Source organism: Anoplopoma fimbria, chromosome 11 (genome assembly GCF_027596085.1).
Source record: "Anoplopoma fimbria isolate UVic2021 breed Golden Eagle Sablefish chromosome 11, Afim_UVic_2022, whole genome shotgun sequence".
NCBI lineage: Eukaryota > Metazoa > Chordata > Actinopteri > Perciformes > Anoplopomatidae > Anoplopoma > Anoplopoma fimbria.
Window position 1 is genome coordinate 23,681,937 of NC_072459.1, and position 19,791 is coordinate 23,701,727.

At 43.4% G+C, this 19,791-nt stretch overlaps 2 protein-coding genes across 3 annotated transcripts in view; one reads left to right on the top strand and one right to left on the bottom strand.

The window, feature by feature from the left end:
* Positions 1-14,237, top strand: part of ep300b (E1A binding protein p300 b) — a 34,675-nt gene extending 20,438 nt beyond the window's left edge. The window contains 12 exon segments of the mRNA XM_054608332.1: positions 589-699; positions 3,076-3,132; positions 3,527-3,604; positions 4,114-4,181; positions 4,760-4,910; positions 5,987-6,247; positions 6,505-6,670; positions 7,179-7,346; positions 7,460-7,621; positions 8,578-8,859; positions 9,369-12,783; positions 12,786-14,237. Of these exon segments, the coding sequence (XP_054464307.1) occupies positions 589-699; positions 3,076-3,132; positions 3,527-3,604; positions 4,114-4,181; positions 4,760-4,910; positions 5,987-6,247; positions 6,505-6,670; positions 7,179-7,346; positions 7,460-7,621; positions 8,578-8,859; positions 9,369-12,783; positions 12,786-12,847 (4,981 nt within the window). The 3' untranslated portion in view covers positions 12,848-14,237.
* A 3,408-nt stretch (positions 14,238-17,645) lies between these two features.
* The window catches only part of cbx7a (chromobox homolog 7a), a 4,950-nt gene continuing 2,804 nt past the window's right edge, over positions 17,646-19,791 (bottom strand). For both annotated transcript variants that reach the window (XM_054608057.1, XM_054608056.1), the window contains 2 exons: positions 19,330-19,645; positions 17,646-19,232 (listed from right to left, as the gene is read on the bottom strand). In XM_054608057.1, coding sequence (XP_054464032.1) covers positions 18,667-19,232; positions 19,330-19,645 — 882 coding nt within the window. In that variant the 3' untranslated portion in view covers positions 17,646-18,666. The remainder of the gene's footprint in view (positions 19,233-19,329; positions 19,646-19,791) is intronic.

Genomic DNA, 19,791 nt, shown 5'->3' on the forward strand with positions numbered 1-19,791 from the left:
CATTTATTTTTTTCCTCATCCACCCGTTCATGTTCGGAGACTCGTATCCCCACCCAACCCCCCCTCCTCCTCCACAGCTCCTAGTGGTCTCTCATGTTGCTGTAATGTTGTTGTTGTTTACCACTGGACGTCTGACGCTAATCTTTGCTTTGCCTTGGCTCTCTGTCCTCTGTTGGTTGTTGTTCACATCCTGTTCGTCCTTCCTCCCACCTCCATGCCCCCCCTTCTGTCCCCTCCATTGTCTTCGTCTGACCTGTAACGATTTTATTTCACGCTTTTTTTAATATTCATTTTGACCTTCCCTCCCCATCTCCTCCCCCCTTCCTTCTCCCCTTCTCTCCCTCCTTTTTTAACGCTTGTGATGTCTGCATTGGCCTGTTTTGGTGTGACCAATCATCCACTCCAAAATTTACGCGCAAAATCAAAACACCCGCCCATACAAAAACCCTGCATCACGATTGGCTGCTTCCTCCTGGCGACGACCTACCTTGCCCTCTGCCTCCTCCTGTGTGTCCTGCCCTGCCCTGATTGGCGGCTGCTTCTTCGTGCCCTGTCTGTGATTGGCTGTGCTGATGACGAACGGTGTAGTTCACCAAAATATGGGCTTCTTGCTGACAGGTACCACTTCTGTGAGAAGTGTTTCAACGAAATCCAGAACGAGAGTGTTTCCTTGGGGGACGACCCCTCCCAGCCTCAGACGTGAGTACCATCACACACCTGCTTACCTCTCTCTCACAGCAGTAAATAGCACTCCCATCTAACATCAAAACTTAGAAGTTGCCAAGTAATGCTTTTCGAAATCTTATGCAATTCTGTTATTATAATCATCAAAGATCGAATGTACCAGCTGTTATAAACTCTCCATAGCTCTTTATACACAACAGCATAGGGAGACAAAAATTGCAATTTAAAGCGACAGTGGTATAAACCCTTTAACATCCGGTTTGACCCATTTATCTTAAAGGCCCAGTGTGCAAGTTTAAGTGGCATCTAGGGGTTTGTGGCAGGTTGCAACCAACTAAATACCCCTCAGATCAGCCCCTTCCTTTCAAAGTGTGTCATCGAACAAAGGTGGCCTACAGGTAGTTATCTTAAGAATTTTGGTACCACTAGGTTCTACTCTTATCAATACGCGGTTCTTCTAAATTTGTTTTTTAAAAGATATACAAGATTTTAATAACAAATTAATTCAGAACAGAAAATGTATGTTTTAGATATAGCTAAATATTTTTTCTAGAGCAGCAGCAGTTATGTTTACAACAGCAAAGACACTATATAAAGTATTTTAATATCTCACTGGAAACAAATGTAAAGTTAGTTTATAAAGAATGAAGAACAGTTACATCAGTCAGTATCAGTCTTTCCTCCTGTCCTTTATCCTCCTGGCTGCTTTGTCTCAGCTGGATGAGAGGTTTACAAAAAATATTTTGGCTGATCCTTATACTGTGCTCGTGTAAACATTGTGGCGGTGCCAATGAATTGGGTTTCACTTTCGTTTACATGTTCACGTTATGTATTGATAAAGTGTTGGTTTTTTACTTGGATATATTTTATTGCAGTAACAGTTACTAGCGTAGATATAAATGGCTTTTTCCAAGTTAACGAAAACGTAACGATTCTTAGTTTCGGGTGATTATACACTAATTAAACATTGCTTTGAATAATATATTCAATATATGCCAATAAACCCCTCTAAATGTTACACACTATGCCTTTTAAAGGGACATTTTTGTGGATGTCCAATCAGTGTTGATGGCAAATGTAGTCAAATGAAGCAATACATTCCTCAGTGAAAGCTATATTGTCAGAATACTCTGGCGCTAATAAAAATGGCTGAATGTCAGAGAATTGAAATCAGGATGAAATTGCAGCCTGTGGTTCTTCCTTGTGTCCAACTACATCCCTGTCGCATCAAATAACAGCACTGAATGCAGGAAGAACAACAGATTCTGCAGCTGCAAAACTTTCTCGGTCAATATAGCGTGCACCGAGGAGTTTATTGTGTCAATTGTCTACAGTTGCCATCAACACTAATTAGATATCCACACAAAAGGAGGCATATTTAACCTTTTTAAAAAGCTATCAGCTTAGAAAAAAAACATTTTTAAACAGTGTCACACATATATTCAGTACAGCTTATTCAAGTTGGTCATTGAAGCTATATAGTGTTAACACTTTGTGAACTTTTCAAGTCCAAGACTTTTTTTATGGCTACACCGCTCCCTAAAATGGAACAGACGACATCTAGGGCATGATTCTCCCAAAGTTCAGTTTGGAAACTTTGGAATCTTTGCTAGTATTTGAGGAAAGCTCCATTGAGCTTCAAAGATTTACCAATGAGTACGATTAATTTGCAACTATTTGATAGTTGGTTAAGTCTTTTAAAGAGAGTTTTTAAAGTACAAAATGGCAATCATTCCCTTGTTCCAGCTTCTCCTATGTAAAGATTTACTGCTTTTCTCTTTTTAGAATCATTGTAAATTAAATGTAAAGATTAAATAAGACATTTGATGACATAACCTAGTGCTTGTGGTGGGCGTTTTGTATCATTTTATAGACCAAATTGTTTAATTGAAAACATTATGATAACGCCATTTGATGCATCTGAAGTTCTGTATCATTGTATAATGTTTGAGTTTTATGTGATTGCTCCAACGGCAGCTCAGTGGAGATTAAGAGGTCAAAGAACATGAATAGTTTTAGCTCAGTTTTAGTTTTTATCTGGGGATTGGCCTTTGGTTGAAATATATTTAATATTAATCTAAAACGATACATAATTATTTTCCTATTGATTGATTTCATCTAAGTCACATAGTTTAGGTCTTTCAGTATTTCACATCGCCATCTCATAGTCACGATGTTGTATTTAAAACAAGAGTTTATCCCTTATCTTAAGGGTGGAATTGATAATCAGTACAACAACATGTAGCAATGAAATTATTAGCTAGTGAGCACATTATGAATTTCTATATTCATTTTCTGAATTGAGAATATTGGTTTCTGCACACATGCTGCAGTGTAAAGAGAATAACGTTGTGACTGTTACAGTGGTTTGATTTCTGATATTTCCAACAGGTCCATCAACAAAGACCAGTTTCAACGAAAGAAGAACGACACACTCGACCCTGAGCTGTATGTTCACTTTTTAACTCATTAACTCTCATTTAGAATTAATTTGCACCATCTCTCTGACGCTGTAAGATCAACGATTTTATTGACTTAGTTGAAATTGTATCTTGAATTTAGATTAGAAGTTTTAGTTGAGCAAATTGAACATGTGCTTACACTTAAATAATAAAAGATAATGTGATTAAGTTATTATCATATATGAATTATAGTGACAAGATTTTACTTACCAAATAACATTGGTTGCCCTAACTTTACTTATTTACTCTTCTTACTTATTCATCAGCTTTGTAGCTCCTGCAGAGGAACAAACAGGGAATTTTCATAATATGTGACACGTTGTTTTTTTAAACTTTGGATAATGTGTCTGTCTTTTGTCTCCTGTCTTCTCTCTACTTAGGCTTGTGGAATGTATTGACTGCGGTCGTAAAATGCACCAGATCTGTGTCCTGCATCATGATACCATATGGCCTTCGGGGTGAGCTATCATAAGCACACTCTGTACATTCTGTTACGTGACTGGGTCTGGAAAATATATTGGGCCTTTTGTTTTTCTTAAAAAGCTTTATAATCGTCCAAAACATCAATAAAGATGCTTGAAAAGTACAGCCGTTAACTCCCCACACACATGAAATCACGTTTGCATGCAGCTGTTTGAAGCAAATTGGTTAAGATCACACACAGTTCCAACATTTCAACATGCAGAAAAGTCTGCAAATACACATGCAAACAAAGTACTGCAGCTCGTTTTTGGTGTGAGAGCCTCTCATTTCTCAAAGTATAATCTCCCTTCATGTGTGGTCTGTGTGTAATTAAAAGCAATTTCAGAGTCATTAACGCTGTTTAAGGAGAGGAAGACTGACATGAATGACTGAGTCATCTTTTGGTTAAAGCCTCTTAATCACTGTCATTGGTGCTGATTGTGAAAGGACTGATGGCAACCTGCAAAATCTAACAATTTACTATGTGCTTTCTCACTAACTACAGCTTTGTATGTGACAACTGCCTTAAAAAGGCCAACAAGACACGGAAAGAGAACAAATACGCCTCCAAAAGTAAGTTCAATAAAGCTGATCTACTCACTCATTTAATGTCTTTGTTTTACGGCACTGTCTGTCTCTTCTCCCTCTTTCAGATTTTTATCATTGCGTTGTCATCCAATGTTTTGATCCCTTTTTGCTTTAATATTTTAACATTTCCAAACATGAACTCTGTTGGCAATCATTCCACTCTCTAATGCACAAATGTTTTTGGGGGATTAGAATCAGCCATCAGGATTTGTGCTTTTGACTGAGACCAGTGTATGATATACACAGTGGAATACTTAACCCTCCCAACACCACATGTTTATTTTATGCTTCATATGTTCATTGTTGAGCTTTAGAGGTGCCCGTTGGTGGGTTTTGGTACCTTTGCACAGAGCAAGCTAGATTTCCCAACATTTTTAATGAAATTAATTATTGCTTTAATCTTTTATTGCATATAGTCAGACACAGATTATTTTCCTCAGCTGTTAAAAACCATGTGTGTCAGTAGTTCAGGCAGAGGGTGGTGAGGGTGATAAAATGGAGAAGTTTAATGCCTTCTCGGTATTCCACCTCTCTTTATTCATACGTGTTACTGTTTTTTGCAGGACTTCCTCAGACCAAGTTGGGGTGCTATTTGGAGACACGAGTGAACGATTACATCAGGCGGCAGAACCTCCCTGATTCTGGCGACGTCACCATCCGTGTGGTCCATGTGTCAGACAAGGTGGTCGAGGTCAAGCCGGGCATGAAGTCCAGGTAGAATTCAATATTGCTGCTGCAGGTCTTGGGTTTTAATGCAGATATTCTACAATTACATTCAGTATTTAGCCGCACCATTAACTGATATTAAATATATCAGTTAATGGTGCAGCTAAATACTGAATGTAATTGGAGAACTTTCCTGCAGACACTTGCATCGTTCATTCACTCAAGTTGCAGTTCACAGTGGTGCGCTGCTGCACAATGAATATAGGGGAAACACTGGAGTGGATATTTGGTTATTTTTGGCATCCAAAAAAAGATACGTATTATCTTGGCCGTACAATTATTGGGAAAGCACTGATATAAGACTAAATAAGCTTTGAGTTTAACAAGCAGCAATGACTGAAGAGGTTGTTCAAACCATCCTCTAGTTACAACATTGATATCGAGATGAGATGACTTTGCAGGTATGTATCAGAGCAGTGAATAGCAGTGTTGGAGAGACAAAATCCCCAATCAGGTGCTAGTGAGTCCCACAGCAGGACCAGTTTTCAAGTGGAGGTCCTCCACTCCGATTCAAAAACAAATACATGTGGTTGTTGCTGAAAAATAAATATGGTAACCCATTATGGTGCATAACCCATTTACAAAAACTCACCAGTGAATGTTAACTGCAAAATGCCACCAGTTATACCACATCTAACTATAAAGCAAGAAATCCATGCCTGAATTTGTGTGTTTGCATATCTCGAGAACCGTTCATCTGATCTACTGCTCACTTGGCGGGTGTATTGATGGGGACCCAGGGATTTCCTGTGTCAAAGTTAGTGCTGCTTGGACAGTCGACACACTAAATATTATTAACATATTACCCGGCGCGGTCATTGACTGCAGTCCACTTTTGATGCTGGATATACTCGCGTTACAACCAAACTCTTGCAAAAGCATTGCACTGTGAGTTGCGGTCCATATTTGCACACCTCCCCATGTGATGTACTTTTGTCTGAGAATTCAGAAGATTAAACATTATGGTAAAGACACAACAGGGAAGAGTTCTTGATGACATTTCTGCGATTGCATAGTTTTTTTTTTTCCTCACCCTGGTTGTTTTTTGTTTTTTTTCCCTCCAGGTTTGTTGACAATGGAGAGATGTGCGCGTCCTTCCCCTACAGGATGAAAGCCCTGTTTGCATTTGAGGACGTCGACGGAGCAGATATGTGTTTTTTTGGCATGCACGTTCAAGAGTACGGCTCAGACTGCCCGCCTCCCAATCAAAGACGAGTGTACATCTCTTACCTGGACAGCGTGCACTTCTTCCAGCCTCGACTCATCAGAACTGCCGTCTACCACGAGATCCTGATAGGCTACCTGGAGTATGTCAGGAGACAGGGGTAAGAGAAAAGTTGCGACTGTCTCAAACATAATGCCTGCAAAGGCCCCAGCTGAGCAGCTAAAATCAGTCAATCAAAGTGAAAACTTTATCGGTAAAGCTACTATGGCTTTTAAATGTGAGCCCATTATGCAATTAGAAGTGTTCAGGCGCTGCTACAGACCGCTTTCAGTGAGTGAAAAAGGGCAAGCAGATGGAATAAAGGGAAAGGATTTACTTCTGTTCAAATGAATACAACGACATGTCTCCCTGTGTCAGGTATACAACGGGTCATATCTGGGCCTGTCCACCCAGTGAAGGGGATGATTACATCTTCCATTGTCACCCAATGGACCAGAAGATCCCCAAGCCAAAACGGCTGCAGGAATGGTACAGGAAGATGCTGGACAAGGCTGTTGCTGAGCGCATCGTCCACGATTACAAGGTGAGACGTGATTTCATTTTAGTCATTGTACCAGCAAGGTGAGTTAATGCATTTATCACTTCAGAAAACAGTCAAGCCATGAGACATTGACTTATCCATAATGTTAATGCCAAACTGTTGCACAACATGAAGACCTTTGTCTGTCACAATCTGCAAATATTGTATTCTTTGAGAAAAATGATCTCACCACAAGTTTACTTTAAAAGGTTTTAAACATTAAAATTTCTTAAATTTTTTAATTAACAAAAATCTGAAACATTGAAATTGCAATATCTACAACTCCATAACAACTGAGCAAACTCCATCTGCTGGTGAAGATTATGTGATATGATCAAAAGACCTGGAACAGCTAAATAAACACATGGTGACATTGTTTTCCCAACTGGTGTTTTCTATGGTCAAGAATAAACTTTGAACTTTAAAAGTCTGTTTTGTTGTTTCAGTAAAAGGCTAATAAGGACATTATAGGCTCTACAAGCACTTGAACACTTGTCTCTTTACCCCTCAGGACGTCTTCAAGCAGGCTACAGAGGACCGGCTGACCAGTGCCAAGGAGCTGCCATACTTTGAGGGCGATTTCTGGCCCAACGTACTGGAGGAGAGCATCAAGGAGCTGGAGCAGGAGGAGGAGGAGAGAAAGAGGGAGGAGAACAGTACCTCCAACGAGTGCACCGATGTGAGTAGAGTAAGAGTCCACATGCATCATCAGTTTCTTTTAATGCCACAAAAGAATATTGATATTTGTCATGGCAATGCTCTGTGTTGAAACTGACCTTCAAACATTTCCAGATCACAAAAGGAGACAGCAAGAATGCCAAAAAGAAGAACAATAAAAAGACAAGTAAGAACAAGAGCAGCATGAGCCGAGCCAATAAGAAGAAACCGGGGATCCCCAATGTTTCCAATGACCTTTCCCAGAAACTCTACGCCACCATGGAGAAACATAAGGAGGTATGCAAGTCTAATTTGGTTTTAGGAATAGCTGCTTACTCATTTATTGGATTATATGGCATAATCATAAGAACGTTACCCTGACTTGTGTGATCAAGTTGACTTCCACTCTGTGAATGCAGATAATTAAAATGCTGCTCTTTAGCAGCCGTTGCTACATCACTTCTGCTGTTGCTTTTCAGCTGTTGTAATAAAGAGCAGGTACAGCTTATATTATGGCAACAACTTGAAAAAAAAAAAACTTTACTGACATCTGATAAATAACTGATTCAAGCAGCTTCATCATTTTAAAATGAACACTAACACAGCTGTTCTCAACATCATCAGGCAGCAGTTTACACTATTAGGCTGTTTGTAGAAGTAAGTCAACATGGATTTATAGAGAAAGGAAATGCAATAGACATGTTTTTCTAGACCCCAAAAATACACACTTTGTTTTGGTGAGAAACAATGAATGTACTCATAACTTGTTAGTTCACAAGGAAACTCCTCTGAGCACCTTTTTAACCTACAAACAGAGGTTGTGAACATTCATTAAAATAAATCGTCTCGCTTGACACAAACCTTGTTTAACGTTGCCTGTCAGTGACTCCTGGGTTTACTGCAAGAGAAAAATGACATACTAGTCACACGGTGGTTTGAAATTGCTCTGACAAAAATATTTTAACATGACTTTGACTTAAAAAAAAACAACCTTTTGGTCACTTTGGGTTTTAGTTTAAGAGACACTCAAATACAATAAACAAGAAAAGACAATTTTATATTAATGCATGATATCTGGTATCTGTAGTGCCTGTTGACAGTAGGTCAAGCTACTGTACAGGAGGGAGAAGGGTCATTTGATTTATTTATTTTCCTAAATGTATGAATTGAAAATCCAAGTTGTCTGTCCGAGCAGGGCCTAAATGACACCTGTTATAGCTGGTCCTCTTTACACTTTTCACTCTAATCCCCAGGTCTTCTTTGTCATCCGACTCATCGCTGGCCCCACCGCCAACTCGCTGCCCCCCATCACTGACCCTGACCCCCTCATGGCCTGTGACCTGATGGACGGCCGCGATGCCTTCCTAACGCTGGCCAGGGACAAGCACCTGGAGTTCAGCTCTCTCAGGAGGTCCAAGTGGAGCTCCATGTGTATGTTGGTGGAGCTGCACAACCAGAGCCAGGACCGCTTTGTCTACACCTGCAACGAGTGTAAACACCACGTGGAGACCCGCTTCCACTGCACCGTGTGCGAGGTAAGAATCAAAACTCAACTGAATCTTGTTTTTCTCCTTTTTAAATTTAAATGGAGATCAAACTGCAGCATGTTTTTCATCGGACAACAACAATAGTACCAAACGGTGATTACATCTACGTTCAGATTTCTGTTTTACTTTGTTCTAATACAAACAGTGATTTGATCACATCTCATGAATGCTATTTGTTAACAATCTGAGGGATGATTGGCAAGTGTTTTCAATGTTTTGACACCTCCGGGCCCAAACAATAGTTCTTTTAACTGGAGTTTTCATTCTTAGCTTTTTTTGCACAGAACAAGAATATTGCAAAAAGGCTATGTGCATGTTGCTGTAGAAGATGAAGGATGAAGGGGTTTTAAGGCTTGCCAAAACGAACTTCACAGTTTAGTGCATAAAACTGATTTAAAGAGTTTTAGTTTCACAGGAATGTTAAACATCTAATAATGTAATCCTGTACTTGGATTTTGATTTAATTCCCCAACTCTCTTCTTTCCTTTCTTCTCTAGGACTATGACTTGTGCATCACTTGCTACAACACTAAAGGCCATGAGCACAAGATGGATAAGCTGGGGCTAGGACTGGATGACGACAGCAACAACCAGGCAGCAGCAGCCACGCAGAGCCCCGGAGATTCTCGCCGTCTCAGCATCCAGCGCTGCATCCAGTCGCTGGTCCACGCATGCCAGTGTCGCAACGCCAACTGCTCCCTGCCGTCCTGCCAGAAGATGAAGCGCGTCGTTCAGCACACAAAAGGCTGCAAGCGCAAGACGAACGGTGGCTGTCCCATCTGCAAGCAGCTCATCGCTCTGTGCTGCTACCATGCCAAACACTGTCAGGAGAACAAATGTCCCGTCCCGTTCTGCCTGAACATCAAGCAAAAGCTCCGGCAGCAGCAGCTGCAGCACAGGCTTCAGCAGGCCCAGATGTTAAGGAGGAGGATGGCCAGCATGCAGAGGCTGGGTCAGCCAGCCGTAGGGCCACCGGGAGGACCTGTCGTAGGACTTCCATCACCAGGGAACAATGGTACCACGGCACCCAGTACCCCAACTTCTTGTGGAACACAACCCCCGACACCCCAGACCCCGACTCAGACCATGCCTCCAGTCACACAGCAAGGAATGGGCCCTGGACCTGGAGTTCAGCAGCAGCAGCAGCAGCAGCAGCAGCAGCAGCAGTCAGGTGGAATGCCCCCACAAGGTGGCATGCCTCCTCAACACCCTCAACACCCTCTTCATCACCAGTTCCAGCAGATGGCAGGTGGAGGAGGCGGGCATGGGGGGGTAATGAGCTCTCCACAACATCAGCAGCAGATGCTTTCTCAGGTGCAGCAGCAGAGTGGAGCAGGGACCAAGCCTCAACAGCTCCAACAGCACCCCAACAGTTTGCCTCCATATGCCAGCAGACCCCCGGGCTCCTCCCCAATACATCAATCCCAGGGCAAACCAGTGCTTGGCTCCGCAACGCCTCCCCACCAGCAACAGCTTGGTGGCGGCGTCATGGCTGGAGGTGTTGGGGGCCAACAACCTCCCGGCCAGCCTTCTCTTCAACAGCAGCCTCCTTCTGGCCCCCCACCGGCAGCAGTAGAAATTGCCATGAAGATCCAACAGGTAGCCGATGCTCAGAGGAAGATGGCCCTGCAGAGACAAGCAGCCCAGGCAGCTGCAGGCATGATGCCTATCCACCCTCACCATCAACAGGGTCAGGGTCAACAGATGGGCATGGGACACCCAGGGGCTGTGGGGATGGTTGGGACCCAAGGTATCCCACCACAGAACCAAGCAGCAGTGGCTGCTGCTCGGGCCCATATGGATCAACAACAGAGTGCTCAGCCAGGGATGATGGGTGGTGCTGGTGGCCCCATGCAGCAACCCCCTCAGCAGGGTAACCTGCCCCAGGGCCAGCTGCCCCCTCAGGTACAGCTTCAACAGCAGCGGATAGGTGCTCCACATCAAAACCCTCAACAGCAGTGGGCAGGCCAGGGGATGCCACCTCAGCAGAGGCAAGCTATGATGAACCAAATGAGCCATCCAGCCATGGTGGCAGCTCAGCAGCAACAGCAGCAGCAGCAGCAACAGCAGCAGCAACAACAGCAGCAGCAGCAGCAACAGCAGCAGCAGCAACTGCAACAACAACAACAGCAACAACAACAACAACAACAACAGCAGCAACAACAACAACAACAACAGCAGCAGCACCAACAAGCTCAGGGCCACGCTGCCTTGATGAATATGGTACAACAGCAGCAGCAGCAAGGTGCTGGTGGCGGGATCCCAGGGGGAGCTGTCACTGGAGCTACTGGTGTCCCAGGGGCTGGTCTTGCTGGTGGGAACATCCCCCAGGCCGCTCTTCAGGAGCTGTTACGAACTCTCCGCTCGCCGAGCTCACCACTCCAGCAGCAGCAAGTCCTCAACATCTTGCGGTCCAACCCACAGCTTATGGCTGCTTTCATCAAGCAGAGGGCCTCAAAATACAAGGGAGGTCAGGGGGGCCCAGGTGGACCAGGGGGTGTCCCTGGAGGTCCTGGTCCCACAGGGGGTCCTGTTGGTAATGTCATGGCCGGAGGTGGCCCACAGCCGAACATGAATGCTACTGGTGGCGGCCAGCCAGGGATGCACATGGGGGGTCAGGGAGGGACGAATGTTAACATGGCAACCATGGCCCAGCTACAGCAAGTTCAACAGCAACAACAGCTGCAACAGCAGCAGCAACAACAACAACAACAACAACAACAACAGCTACAGCAACATCAGCAGCAGCAGCAGCAGCAGCAGTTACAACAGCAGCAGCAGAGGCCAATGCTCACTAGTTTGCAACAGCAGCAAGTGGCAGCTCTCCAGCAGCAGCAGCAGCAGCAGCAGCAGCAAGGTGGAGGAAGAGGTGTGCAGGGCCAGGGGGCACAGATGGGGAATATCAACAATCCCCAGTTTAGAGAGCTGCTCATGAGACGGCATCTCCAGCAGCAGCAACAACAACAGCAGCAGCAGCAACAACAACAACAACAACAGCAGCAACATCAACAACAAATGGGAGTAAATCACGGTCAGTTCCAGCAGCCACAGCCGCCTCAGGGGCAGGGCTACATGGGACAGCCTGGGATGCAGCCTCCCACAGTGGGCCAGGGACCACCTGGAGGTCCGCCTCTTGGCCCTCAGCAGCCTGGTGGTCCCCCAGGCCAGCAGGGGCAAGGTTACCAGGGGTCGGTGGCCCAGCAGCAGGCTGCAGCTGCACTACAGCAGAGGCTCCAGCACCAGCACCACCTCCAGATGCAGCAGCAGAATGCCATGGCTGGCCTGCAAGGAGGTGATGCAGGGCCAGGTGGAGGGGGCGGAGGAGGCCCTCAGCAGCCACCTCAGGGCCCTCAGCCCACGCAAAGTGGCCCCCAACCTCCATCTTCTCAGGCTCTGCTCCAACAGGCTCTCCACCAGAGGATGCTCCAGCAGCAGCAGCAGCAGCAGCAGCAGCAGCAGCAGCAGCAGCATCAGCAGCAGCAACAGCAGCAGCAGCATCAGCATCTGGGCCCTGGGGGGTCACCGGCCCAGCACAGCAATCCCATGAGCCCTCAGCAGCCGCAGCAGATGGCCCAGTCCCCTCACCTGCATGGCCAGGCGCTGTCAACATCGCTAGCTAACCAGGTGCGATCCCCACAGCCTTCGCCCAGACCTCAGTCCCAGCCGCCACACTCCAGCCCGTCCCCACGCATGCAGCCCCAGCCCTCCCCTCATCACATCTCCCCACAGATGCAGACGGGCTCCCCACACCCAGGCCACATGAACCAGCACCATCCGGGCATGGTGGTCACTCCACAACAACAGCAACAGCAAACGACCCAGCAGCAGCAACAGAACTCTATGGAGCAGTTTGGGTCGGACCAGAGCGCCATGCTATCCCAGCTGAGTGGCATGGCTGGTCTACACGGGCCGGGGCCAACGGTCAGGACCCGCTGGGCCAGAACCCGATGGGCCAGAACATGACTCACATCCTTTAGACATCATGTAGGAATTCTACTTTACGTGTCAAGTTGAGCTGAAAGGCTCTGTGATTCTTCGCACAAACTGCACTCACCCAGGACAGTGTTATTGTTATTACTTAGCCTTTCTTTTTTTATACTATTATTAAATGTTATTTAAAATGTTTTCAATAAAGATGCATTGAACTGAACTTCCTATGGGAGATGAACAATAAATCAAGCAGTCGTTAAATAAATTAGAATAAATGAATTGTAAGTTATTGCTGTTAATATATTTTTTTGCCAATTGTGGACAAAGAGGGGGACGGTTTCTCTAGCACCCCCCCTCACCTCCACCCTTTTGCTGAATACGAGAAAAGGTGATATTTTCGGGGTTTTGGGGGTAAATAGGAGTACTTGCCTTTTTTAAGAAATGTTTTTAAGATTTTAAAAGTGGTCAAGAATTAAAGTGGAAATGATTTAATGCAAAGAACTTTTTATGGTTTTCGTTGCCCCCATCATTCAGTCTGTCCGTCTATTTCTGTTTGGCAGATTAATGTGGATTATTATTAATGTAAATCCAAACATGATGCATATCTTCGGTTTTTTTTGGTTTAATGTTTGGGTTTACTTTATTTATTGTTTTCTCTTGGGGGGTGGGGTGGGGGTGTTATGTACCCTGAGACTGCTACAATTCGTATAGAAATATATTTTTGTTATTGACTGTTATGACTGGGGTAGTGGATATTTCATTTCACGTTAGATGTCTTTAGTTGGGTCTGTCCAGGTGGGAATAATTCATTGTCAGTATTCTATTGCAGTGGTTGAGGGTCTGCTGTGAATTGAGACGTTGAACGGACTTATTGTGACGTCCCGGCCAGCCTCTGTATCGGACGTCGACCGTGCTGGAAGGGACTCTTCCCTCGCAAACATGCAAGCCCTCTCCCTCGAATGTGTGTGCACTCCTTCCTTTAAAGACACTTAATATGGAGCAGTGGAGGCTTGGGGAGGGGGGATGCATACCTGTGTGCCTGAAACATTTTGAGTACATGGGCTGGGATGTGAAAAAAAAATGGGTGGGGTGGGCTCCTTTTAGTGTTTTTAGGATTCCCCTGTTTGGAGTAAACAGAGGATTTTGATCCAAATGAACTGTGTTGCACAGAAATGAGGTGAAAAAGTGGGAGATATGAGCGGTCGCTCCGTCTCTTTCTGCCTCGTCTCCTTTGCTGCTCCCCTTGGACTTTAAATCCCCTCCCCCTCCTCCTCGTCCTCTCCTTCCCCCGGGGGAAGTTGCTCTCCCTACCCTCAAACTCCATCCTCTTTATCTTTCTGCTAAGAACTTTGGGAGTTTAATTTAATATTTTTTACTGTACAAAGGAAACACAAACTGTGGACTCAAATACTGTTTTTTATAATAAAATGAAAATTACCAACAGTGAAGTGTCCTGCATGTGGCGTGTTTGTTAGAAATATGATTGTGTATTAGTTGAATATGAGAAGTACAACAAATCATATGTCTTTTAAAAAAGACATGGGCCTGTAACATGAATTGACATTAGTGTCTTAATCAGCTATCTGTGGCCTAAGCTCTGCATTTCCAGGATCAGGAAGCTGGCTTACTTTTAATTTAGGTTGATCACCATGGTAACCTGTTCAGGATCAGATCAAATCTGTCTGACTGGCCATTGACCAATCAGATTAATGCAAAAAAAGAGTTACTAGAGGGACACAAATACTGAACAATAAGGAGATAAGTAATAAGGGCTGTTGGTGCTCACATGTCTCCACTTTGACTTTAAAATACTCCTAACAAATGTTTACCAAACAAAATACTAAAGAGTGACGATTTGCCGCAATTTGACTTCTTTTGCAATTTTTCTTCAGCTATGAATAACATGAGAAAAAACTATATTTTATATTGTCTTTTGTTTGAAAACAAAGCAGCACGGTGTCTGACCTTAGCCTTACTTTGATGTCTGTTATATATACATATTCCCAGAGCTTCCTTTTCTATTGAAGTTGTTTGATTAGATTGCATAAATTTCAACATTTGAAAATCACTTCTTTTTTTTTGCTGCCACAGTAACTGAACTTCAATTATGTCAATAAGGAGCATTGATCATCAGCAGGACTACTAAATTAATTAAATGTTAAGTAAAATAGTTAATTGGCACTTGTGAATGCTTGCCAGTTTCCATTTGAAATATTTAACATCTGCAAATGCATTGTATTTATTCTATAAGTAAATCTGATAATTATTTGTATTTAATTTGATTTGATGCTCACTGATCCTGTGTAAGTTTCCCCATTTCCCAGCTTCTTAGCTTCTTAGCTGTTGTCCGCCCTTCCACTCCCCCGCTGCAGTTCACACATACTCGGCCTATGATTCAGGGATTCAGGGACTATTAGACGGCGTCACTTACAGTAATGTGTCTTTTCTGAGAGCGACACGCCCTCTAGTGGTGACACATGGCAGTACGACTGTTTACTGTTGATGCAGTAATAATGGTCACATAACACCTTCAGTGGTGAAAATAATTATTGTATGTATTAAAATCATTAAAAAGTCATAGTATAGTCTTCGTGCAGTATGTTTAAAGTATTTTTTTAGTATAGTATTACATAACAGTCATTAAAAAGGCATAGAATAGCCTCAGCCAACAATACTGTCTTTAAGAGATTGTAGTCATAAAAGTAGTCATCTTACAGTATATCATGCAAACATATAATTAAAAAAAAAAAAGTATGTAAAAGGTCATAGCATATCTGTGACGACCCTCTGCCTGTCACTTGGTTTGTGTGGTTGCATTCCTTGGAGGTGGGCGTGGCCATTATCAGTAAAGTGGAAACACCTGGGCCACCCTCTTAAAAACCTTCTTGGAACTCAGCTGCTGGTTCTCTTTTATCCCTGAGACACACGTTTGATTTTTAAATGACGTCATAGTTTGTGTTTCTGCATGATACAAAATTGCACCTAAACACTTTCCATTCATGCGCTAACCTACAATGCTTAAGTTACACACTCCACACCGCATTGTTAGCATACGTTTTCATCCTATGCTTACCTTTGAATTTATAAGTAATTTGTTAATCGACATGGTTGTGTGCATCTCCCTCTTATGACTTGTAAGTGCTCCAAGTCATTGAAAAAATAAGTCCATGTGGTATGTCATAAAAACGTCTTAAGTCAGAGTATAAAATATCCTATAAAAATCATTAAAAGTCGTTATATACCCTCTTAAACTTTGCATACTGTATAGGATATCATACAAAATGGTATAAAATCATAGAATAGTATGTCATACAAATTCATTTGAAAAGGTCATAGTAAAGTATCAGATGGTCAACCTGTGCATCTCTCTCATCCCTAGTGTTTCTTCTGTTACCCACTCCCTGTGTTTCTTGTTTGGTCCCCTGTTTGTCCTCTCTCTGATGGTGTGTGTCTGCCTATGCATGACTCAGTCTCTCACACGCTGCCAATCAACCTGCACACCTGAAAGCCATCCACTCATCAAGCTACACGGACCGCTCTACACTCCAGAGTTTGCTAGATTGTTCAGTCTGCCAACGTGGTACAAACACTACGGACAGTTTTCTTTTTATATATATATATATATATATATATATATATATATATATATATATATGTATATAGTTTATCTACGTGTATGCCTTTCAATCCTTTGAATTCCTGGGTCTCAGGTCCAGACTCCGCCTGCCTCCCTCAGCGGTTTGCTAGTGTGCCTGCCCGGCTCCACCACAACCTCCATATCTACCCTCACCACCCGTTTACTTTAAAACATTTGCTTGAAACTTTTGTTCAAATCTGTGTCCAAGTTCTTCTCGTGGTTATGTCATAAAAAAAAAAAAAAATCATAGTATGTCATTTAAATGTCATAATATAGTCATAGTCACAATAAGTCATAAAAAGTAAAAGCATAATATATCAAACAAAATTAATAAAAAAAGTAATCAAAAGGTCATAGTACAGGCTCTTAAACAGTTCTACTACGCCAACGTCCCAGTCAAACATTACTGTCTTTATAAATTGTAGTAATAGAAATAGTCATAGTATAGTATTTTTTAAAAAGTAATAAAAAGATGTTGTGTAGTATGTCAAGAAGTCATAGTATGTGAAAAAAGTCATAAAGCATCAAAAAGGTGGCTGCTTTCCTTGCAGGTGTTGGAGGTGGGTGTGGCAGAAGGCCATCAGTAAAGTGCAAACACCTGATCTCATCAACACTGGCCACACCTGGACCCTGTGTGCCAGTGCTCTCTCTTAAAAACCTTCTTGGAGCTCAGTTGTTGGTTCTTTCTCCTCCCTGAGACACACATTTGATTTTTGGATGACATATGGTTTCTGTTTCTGCCTAATACAACAATGCACTTTCCATTCATGTCTTAGACTCGGGACCCTGGTCTTGGTCACAACTTGGTCATGGTTAATGTGGTCTTGACTACAACACTGTCAAGTGGTAACTTCTGGATTTGAGGGCGCTGTTGACCACAAAACAAAATCTGTGTATCTTTGAAACTAGTACAAAGTGGGTTGCACAAAACAGATTTTTTTCTTTTTTAACAGGAATAAATGTCTGGATTTTATATATCAGGTCTGCCTTCATGCTTCCATTTCTTCAATGCACTTTGTACAGAGTAAAATAACTACCCATGAAAAGTATTTAAGAAAGAAATCTGCCTTGATGCTGTGATGTGAGGTTTCCTCAACCCACAATCTCGAATTGAATGTTCATAAAAAAGTACTTGCAGTAATCCCACATGATAAATATGCTCCAAGAGACGGTTATTTTAGTACATATTTATTGGAAATGCAGTCAAAATAAAAATCAATTTTTTAGAGAGAAGACATGTTTGACAGTTCATCTTTGTCAGAGAAAGACACATAAGTGACATAAGTTAGTTTAGCTTATACATGTGACATGCAATAAATAATAGCTCACTACAGTTTGACGGAACGTACATTTGCTTCCATTTGTACACAGCAGAACAGCAGCGGTGTAAACTGATATCCTCTTTTGAAATGCACAAAGGCTAGTGAAAAGAGCGGACTATCAATTGGTAATACAAAAATAGAACCAGGTAGCATTTCATACTTGAAAAGTAAAAGGACGGACAGACAGCAAATACAACTGTGTACTTCTTTTTTTGTGCATCCAGCCTCCCTTGAAATGCAGAACTTCATCTAAGCAGAAGGCATTAATTCTCTCTCTTTGTTTTATTTCTTTTGTGACGGAAATAAACCTTTTCAACAAACCACAGGACAGGGCTTTGTGCATGTGTGGCATAGACTGACAGGGCATGCAGCTATCTCTGTGCAAATACTGAAAAAAGAGCGATATCTTTACAAAAAACATTATTCGTAAGAAAGAGGAGCAACTAAAACAGGCCCCGAGAACAGATTTGAGTGTGTGACCGATGTCTGGCTGGAAAGCACTAAGGACGTCTGGAGAAAGTAGCTGCATGGAAGTAGTAATGTGGAGTGTTACTTTTGCTGTCTCAGCATCTGTCTCCTGCTCTCAGTGAACCCAGTGACCCCCGGGAATGAAACCCGCCACTGAGATCCATTTAGTCTGCTGGACTGCAATGGATGATTTGAGGATATTTTTGGGGCCTCGGGCTTCCTTTAACACCTACTAAATGAGCCACAATGATAAAATTACCACTCATTTTTTTTTTTTTTTTTTTTTTGAATTAAAGGCAACAATGTCTTCATTGAACTCAGTAGGAAATGAGTGTAGCTTTGTAAACATGTTGAAATACTTAACAAACACAACTATTTACATGTTCAAAATGAGTGGCAATCTAATTATTGTTATTCTGATCTCACTCTTTTTCATCATTCAATAGCCCTTAAAGAAGCCTTCAGCCACTGAGGCTTCTTTAAAAGTCACCGTCAGAGAGTTAATAGTCACGTCTGTAGATATCACCTTCCTGGGATGTTCTACAGCGTCGGGATCACTCTGACTGCCTGGCGTCGTCGTGGTAACACTCTGATTGTCGTCACTCACCTCCTCCTTTGTCGCCTCAGTAGTGGGAGCCTTGTCACCTGCCGTCTCGCTGCTCCCCTGAGCGCTCACTATCACCGAGGTCACGTCGCTCTGACAAACACTGCTCTCTAATCTGGGACACTCCGACCCTGACTCCGCACCCTTCTCGCCTCTGTCCCATTCTGACCTGTCGCCCACGGAAACCTCATCTTCCGGTACGGCCTCAGGCACCGAGGCACTGTCTTTTGATTTGTCACACGCAAATGTCTGGTTCTGTCTCGTTTCAGGCGTCCCTCCGCCATGTCTGTCTGTCCATGTTTGTGCACCCACCGCTGTCAGGTCGGCGTCCGCCTTCTCCTCCACCTCCATCAACAAATCCTGTCGCTCCAGCAAGGGCGGGGAGCTGCACTCTGACTGACCTTAAAGACAAAAAATAAACATTTTGTTCATTTTTTTATAGGCCAAAGGTCATAACCAAGCTTTTGACTTTCTTAGTGATTAACTTGACAAACCAACCATATAAGCTGTCTTCACATATCTCCTCGGCAGTGCTTTCAGATTCCTGCTTCTCCTCTTCACTGGTGACACCCCAGTCCTCCTCAATGGGCTCCTCCCTCTTCCTCAGTGGAAGGATGGTTTTGTTTGAGGGTCCCTCCTGCCCTCGTTTGGACGCCCTCTGCTTGCTGTTCCTCCTGGCTAGACGACGGTACAGGCCACCCCGCTCGCCCTGGTCTACGTCTGTACTCATGGAGCGGGTGAGGGAGAGACGCAGTCGAGGGGGGGGCTTCTCTGAGACCTTGTTGGCACTGCGGAGGTCCATGGCAAAGATGTTCTGGGGCAGAGCAAAGATTAACAGATGAATCATTAATGTGGTCATTACAGCTGCACGTTGTTTCAAGCTACAATTCTGCTCTACTCAGAAGGGCAGATGTCTGAGGGTTGGGTGTTCAGAAGAGGCAACATTTTCAACCAAGAATC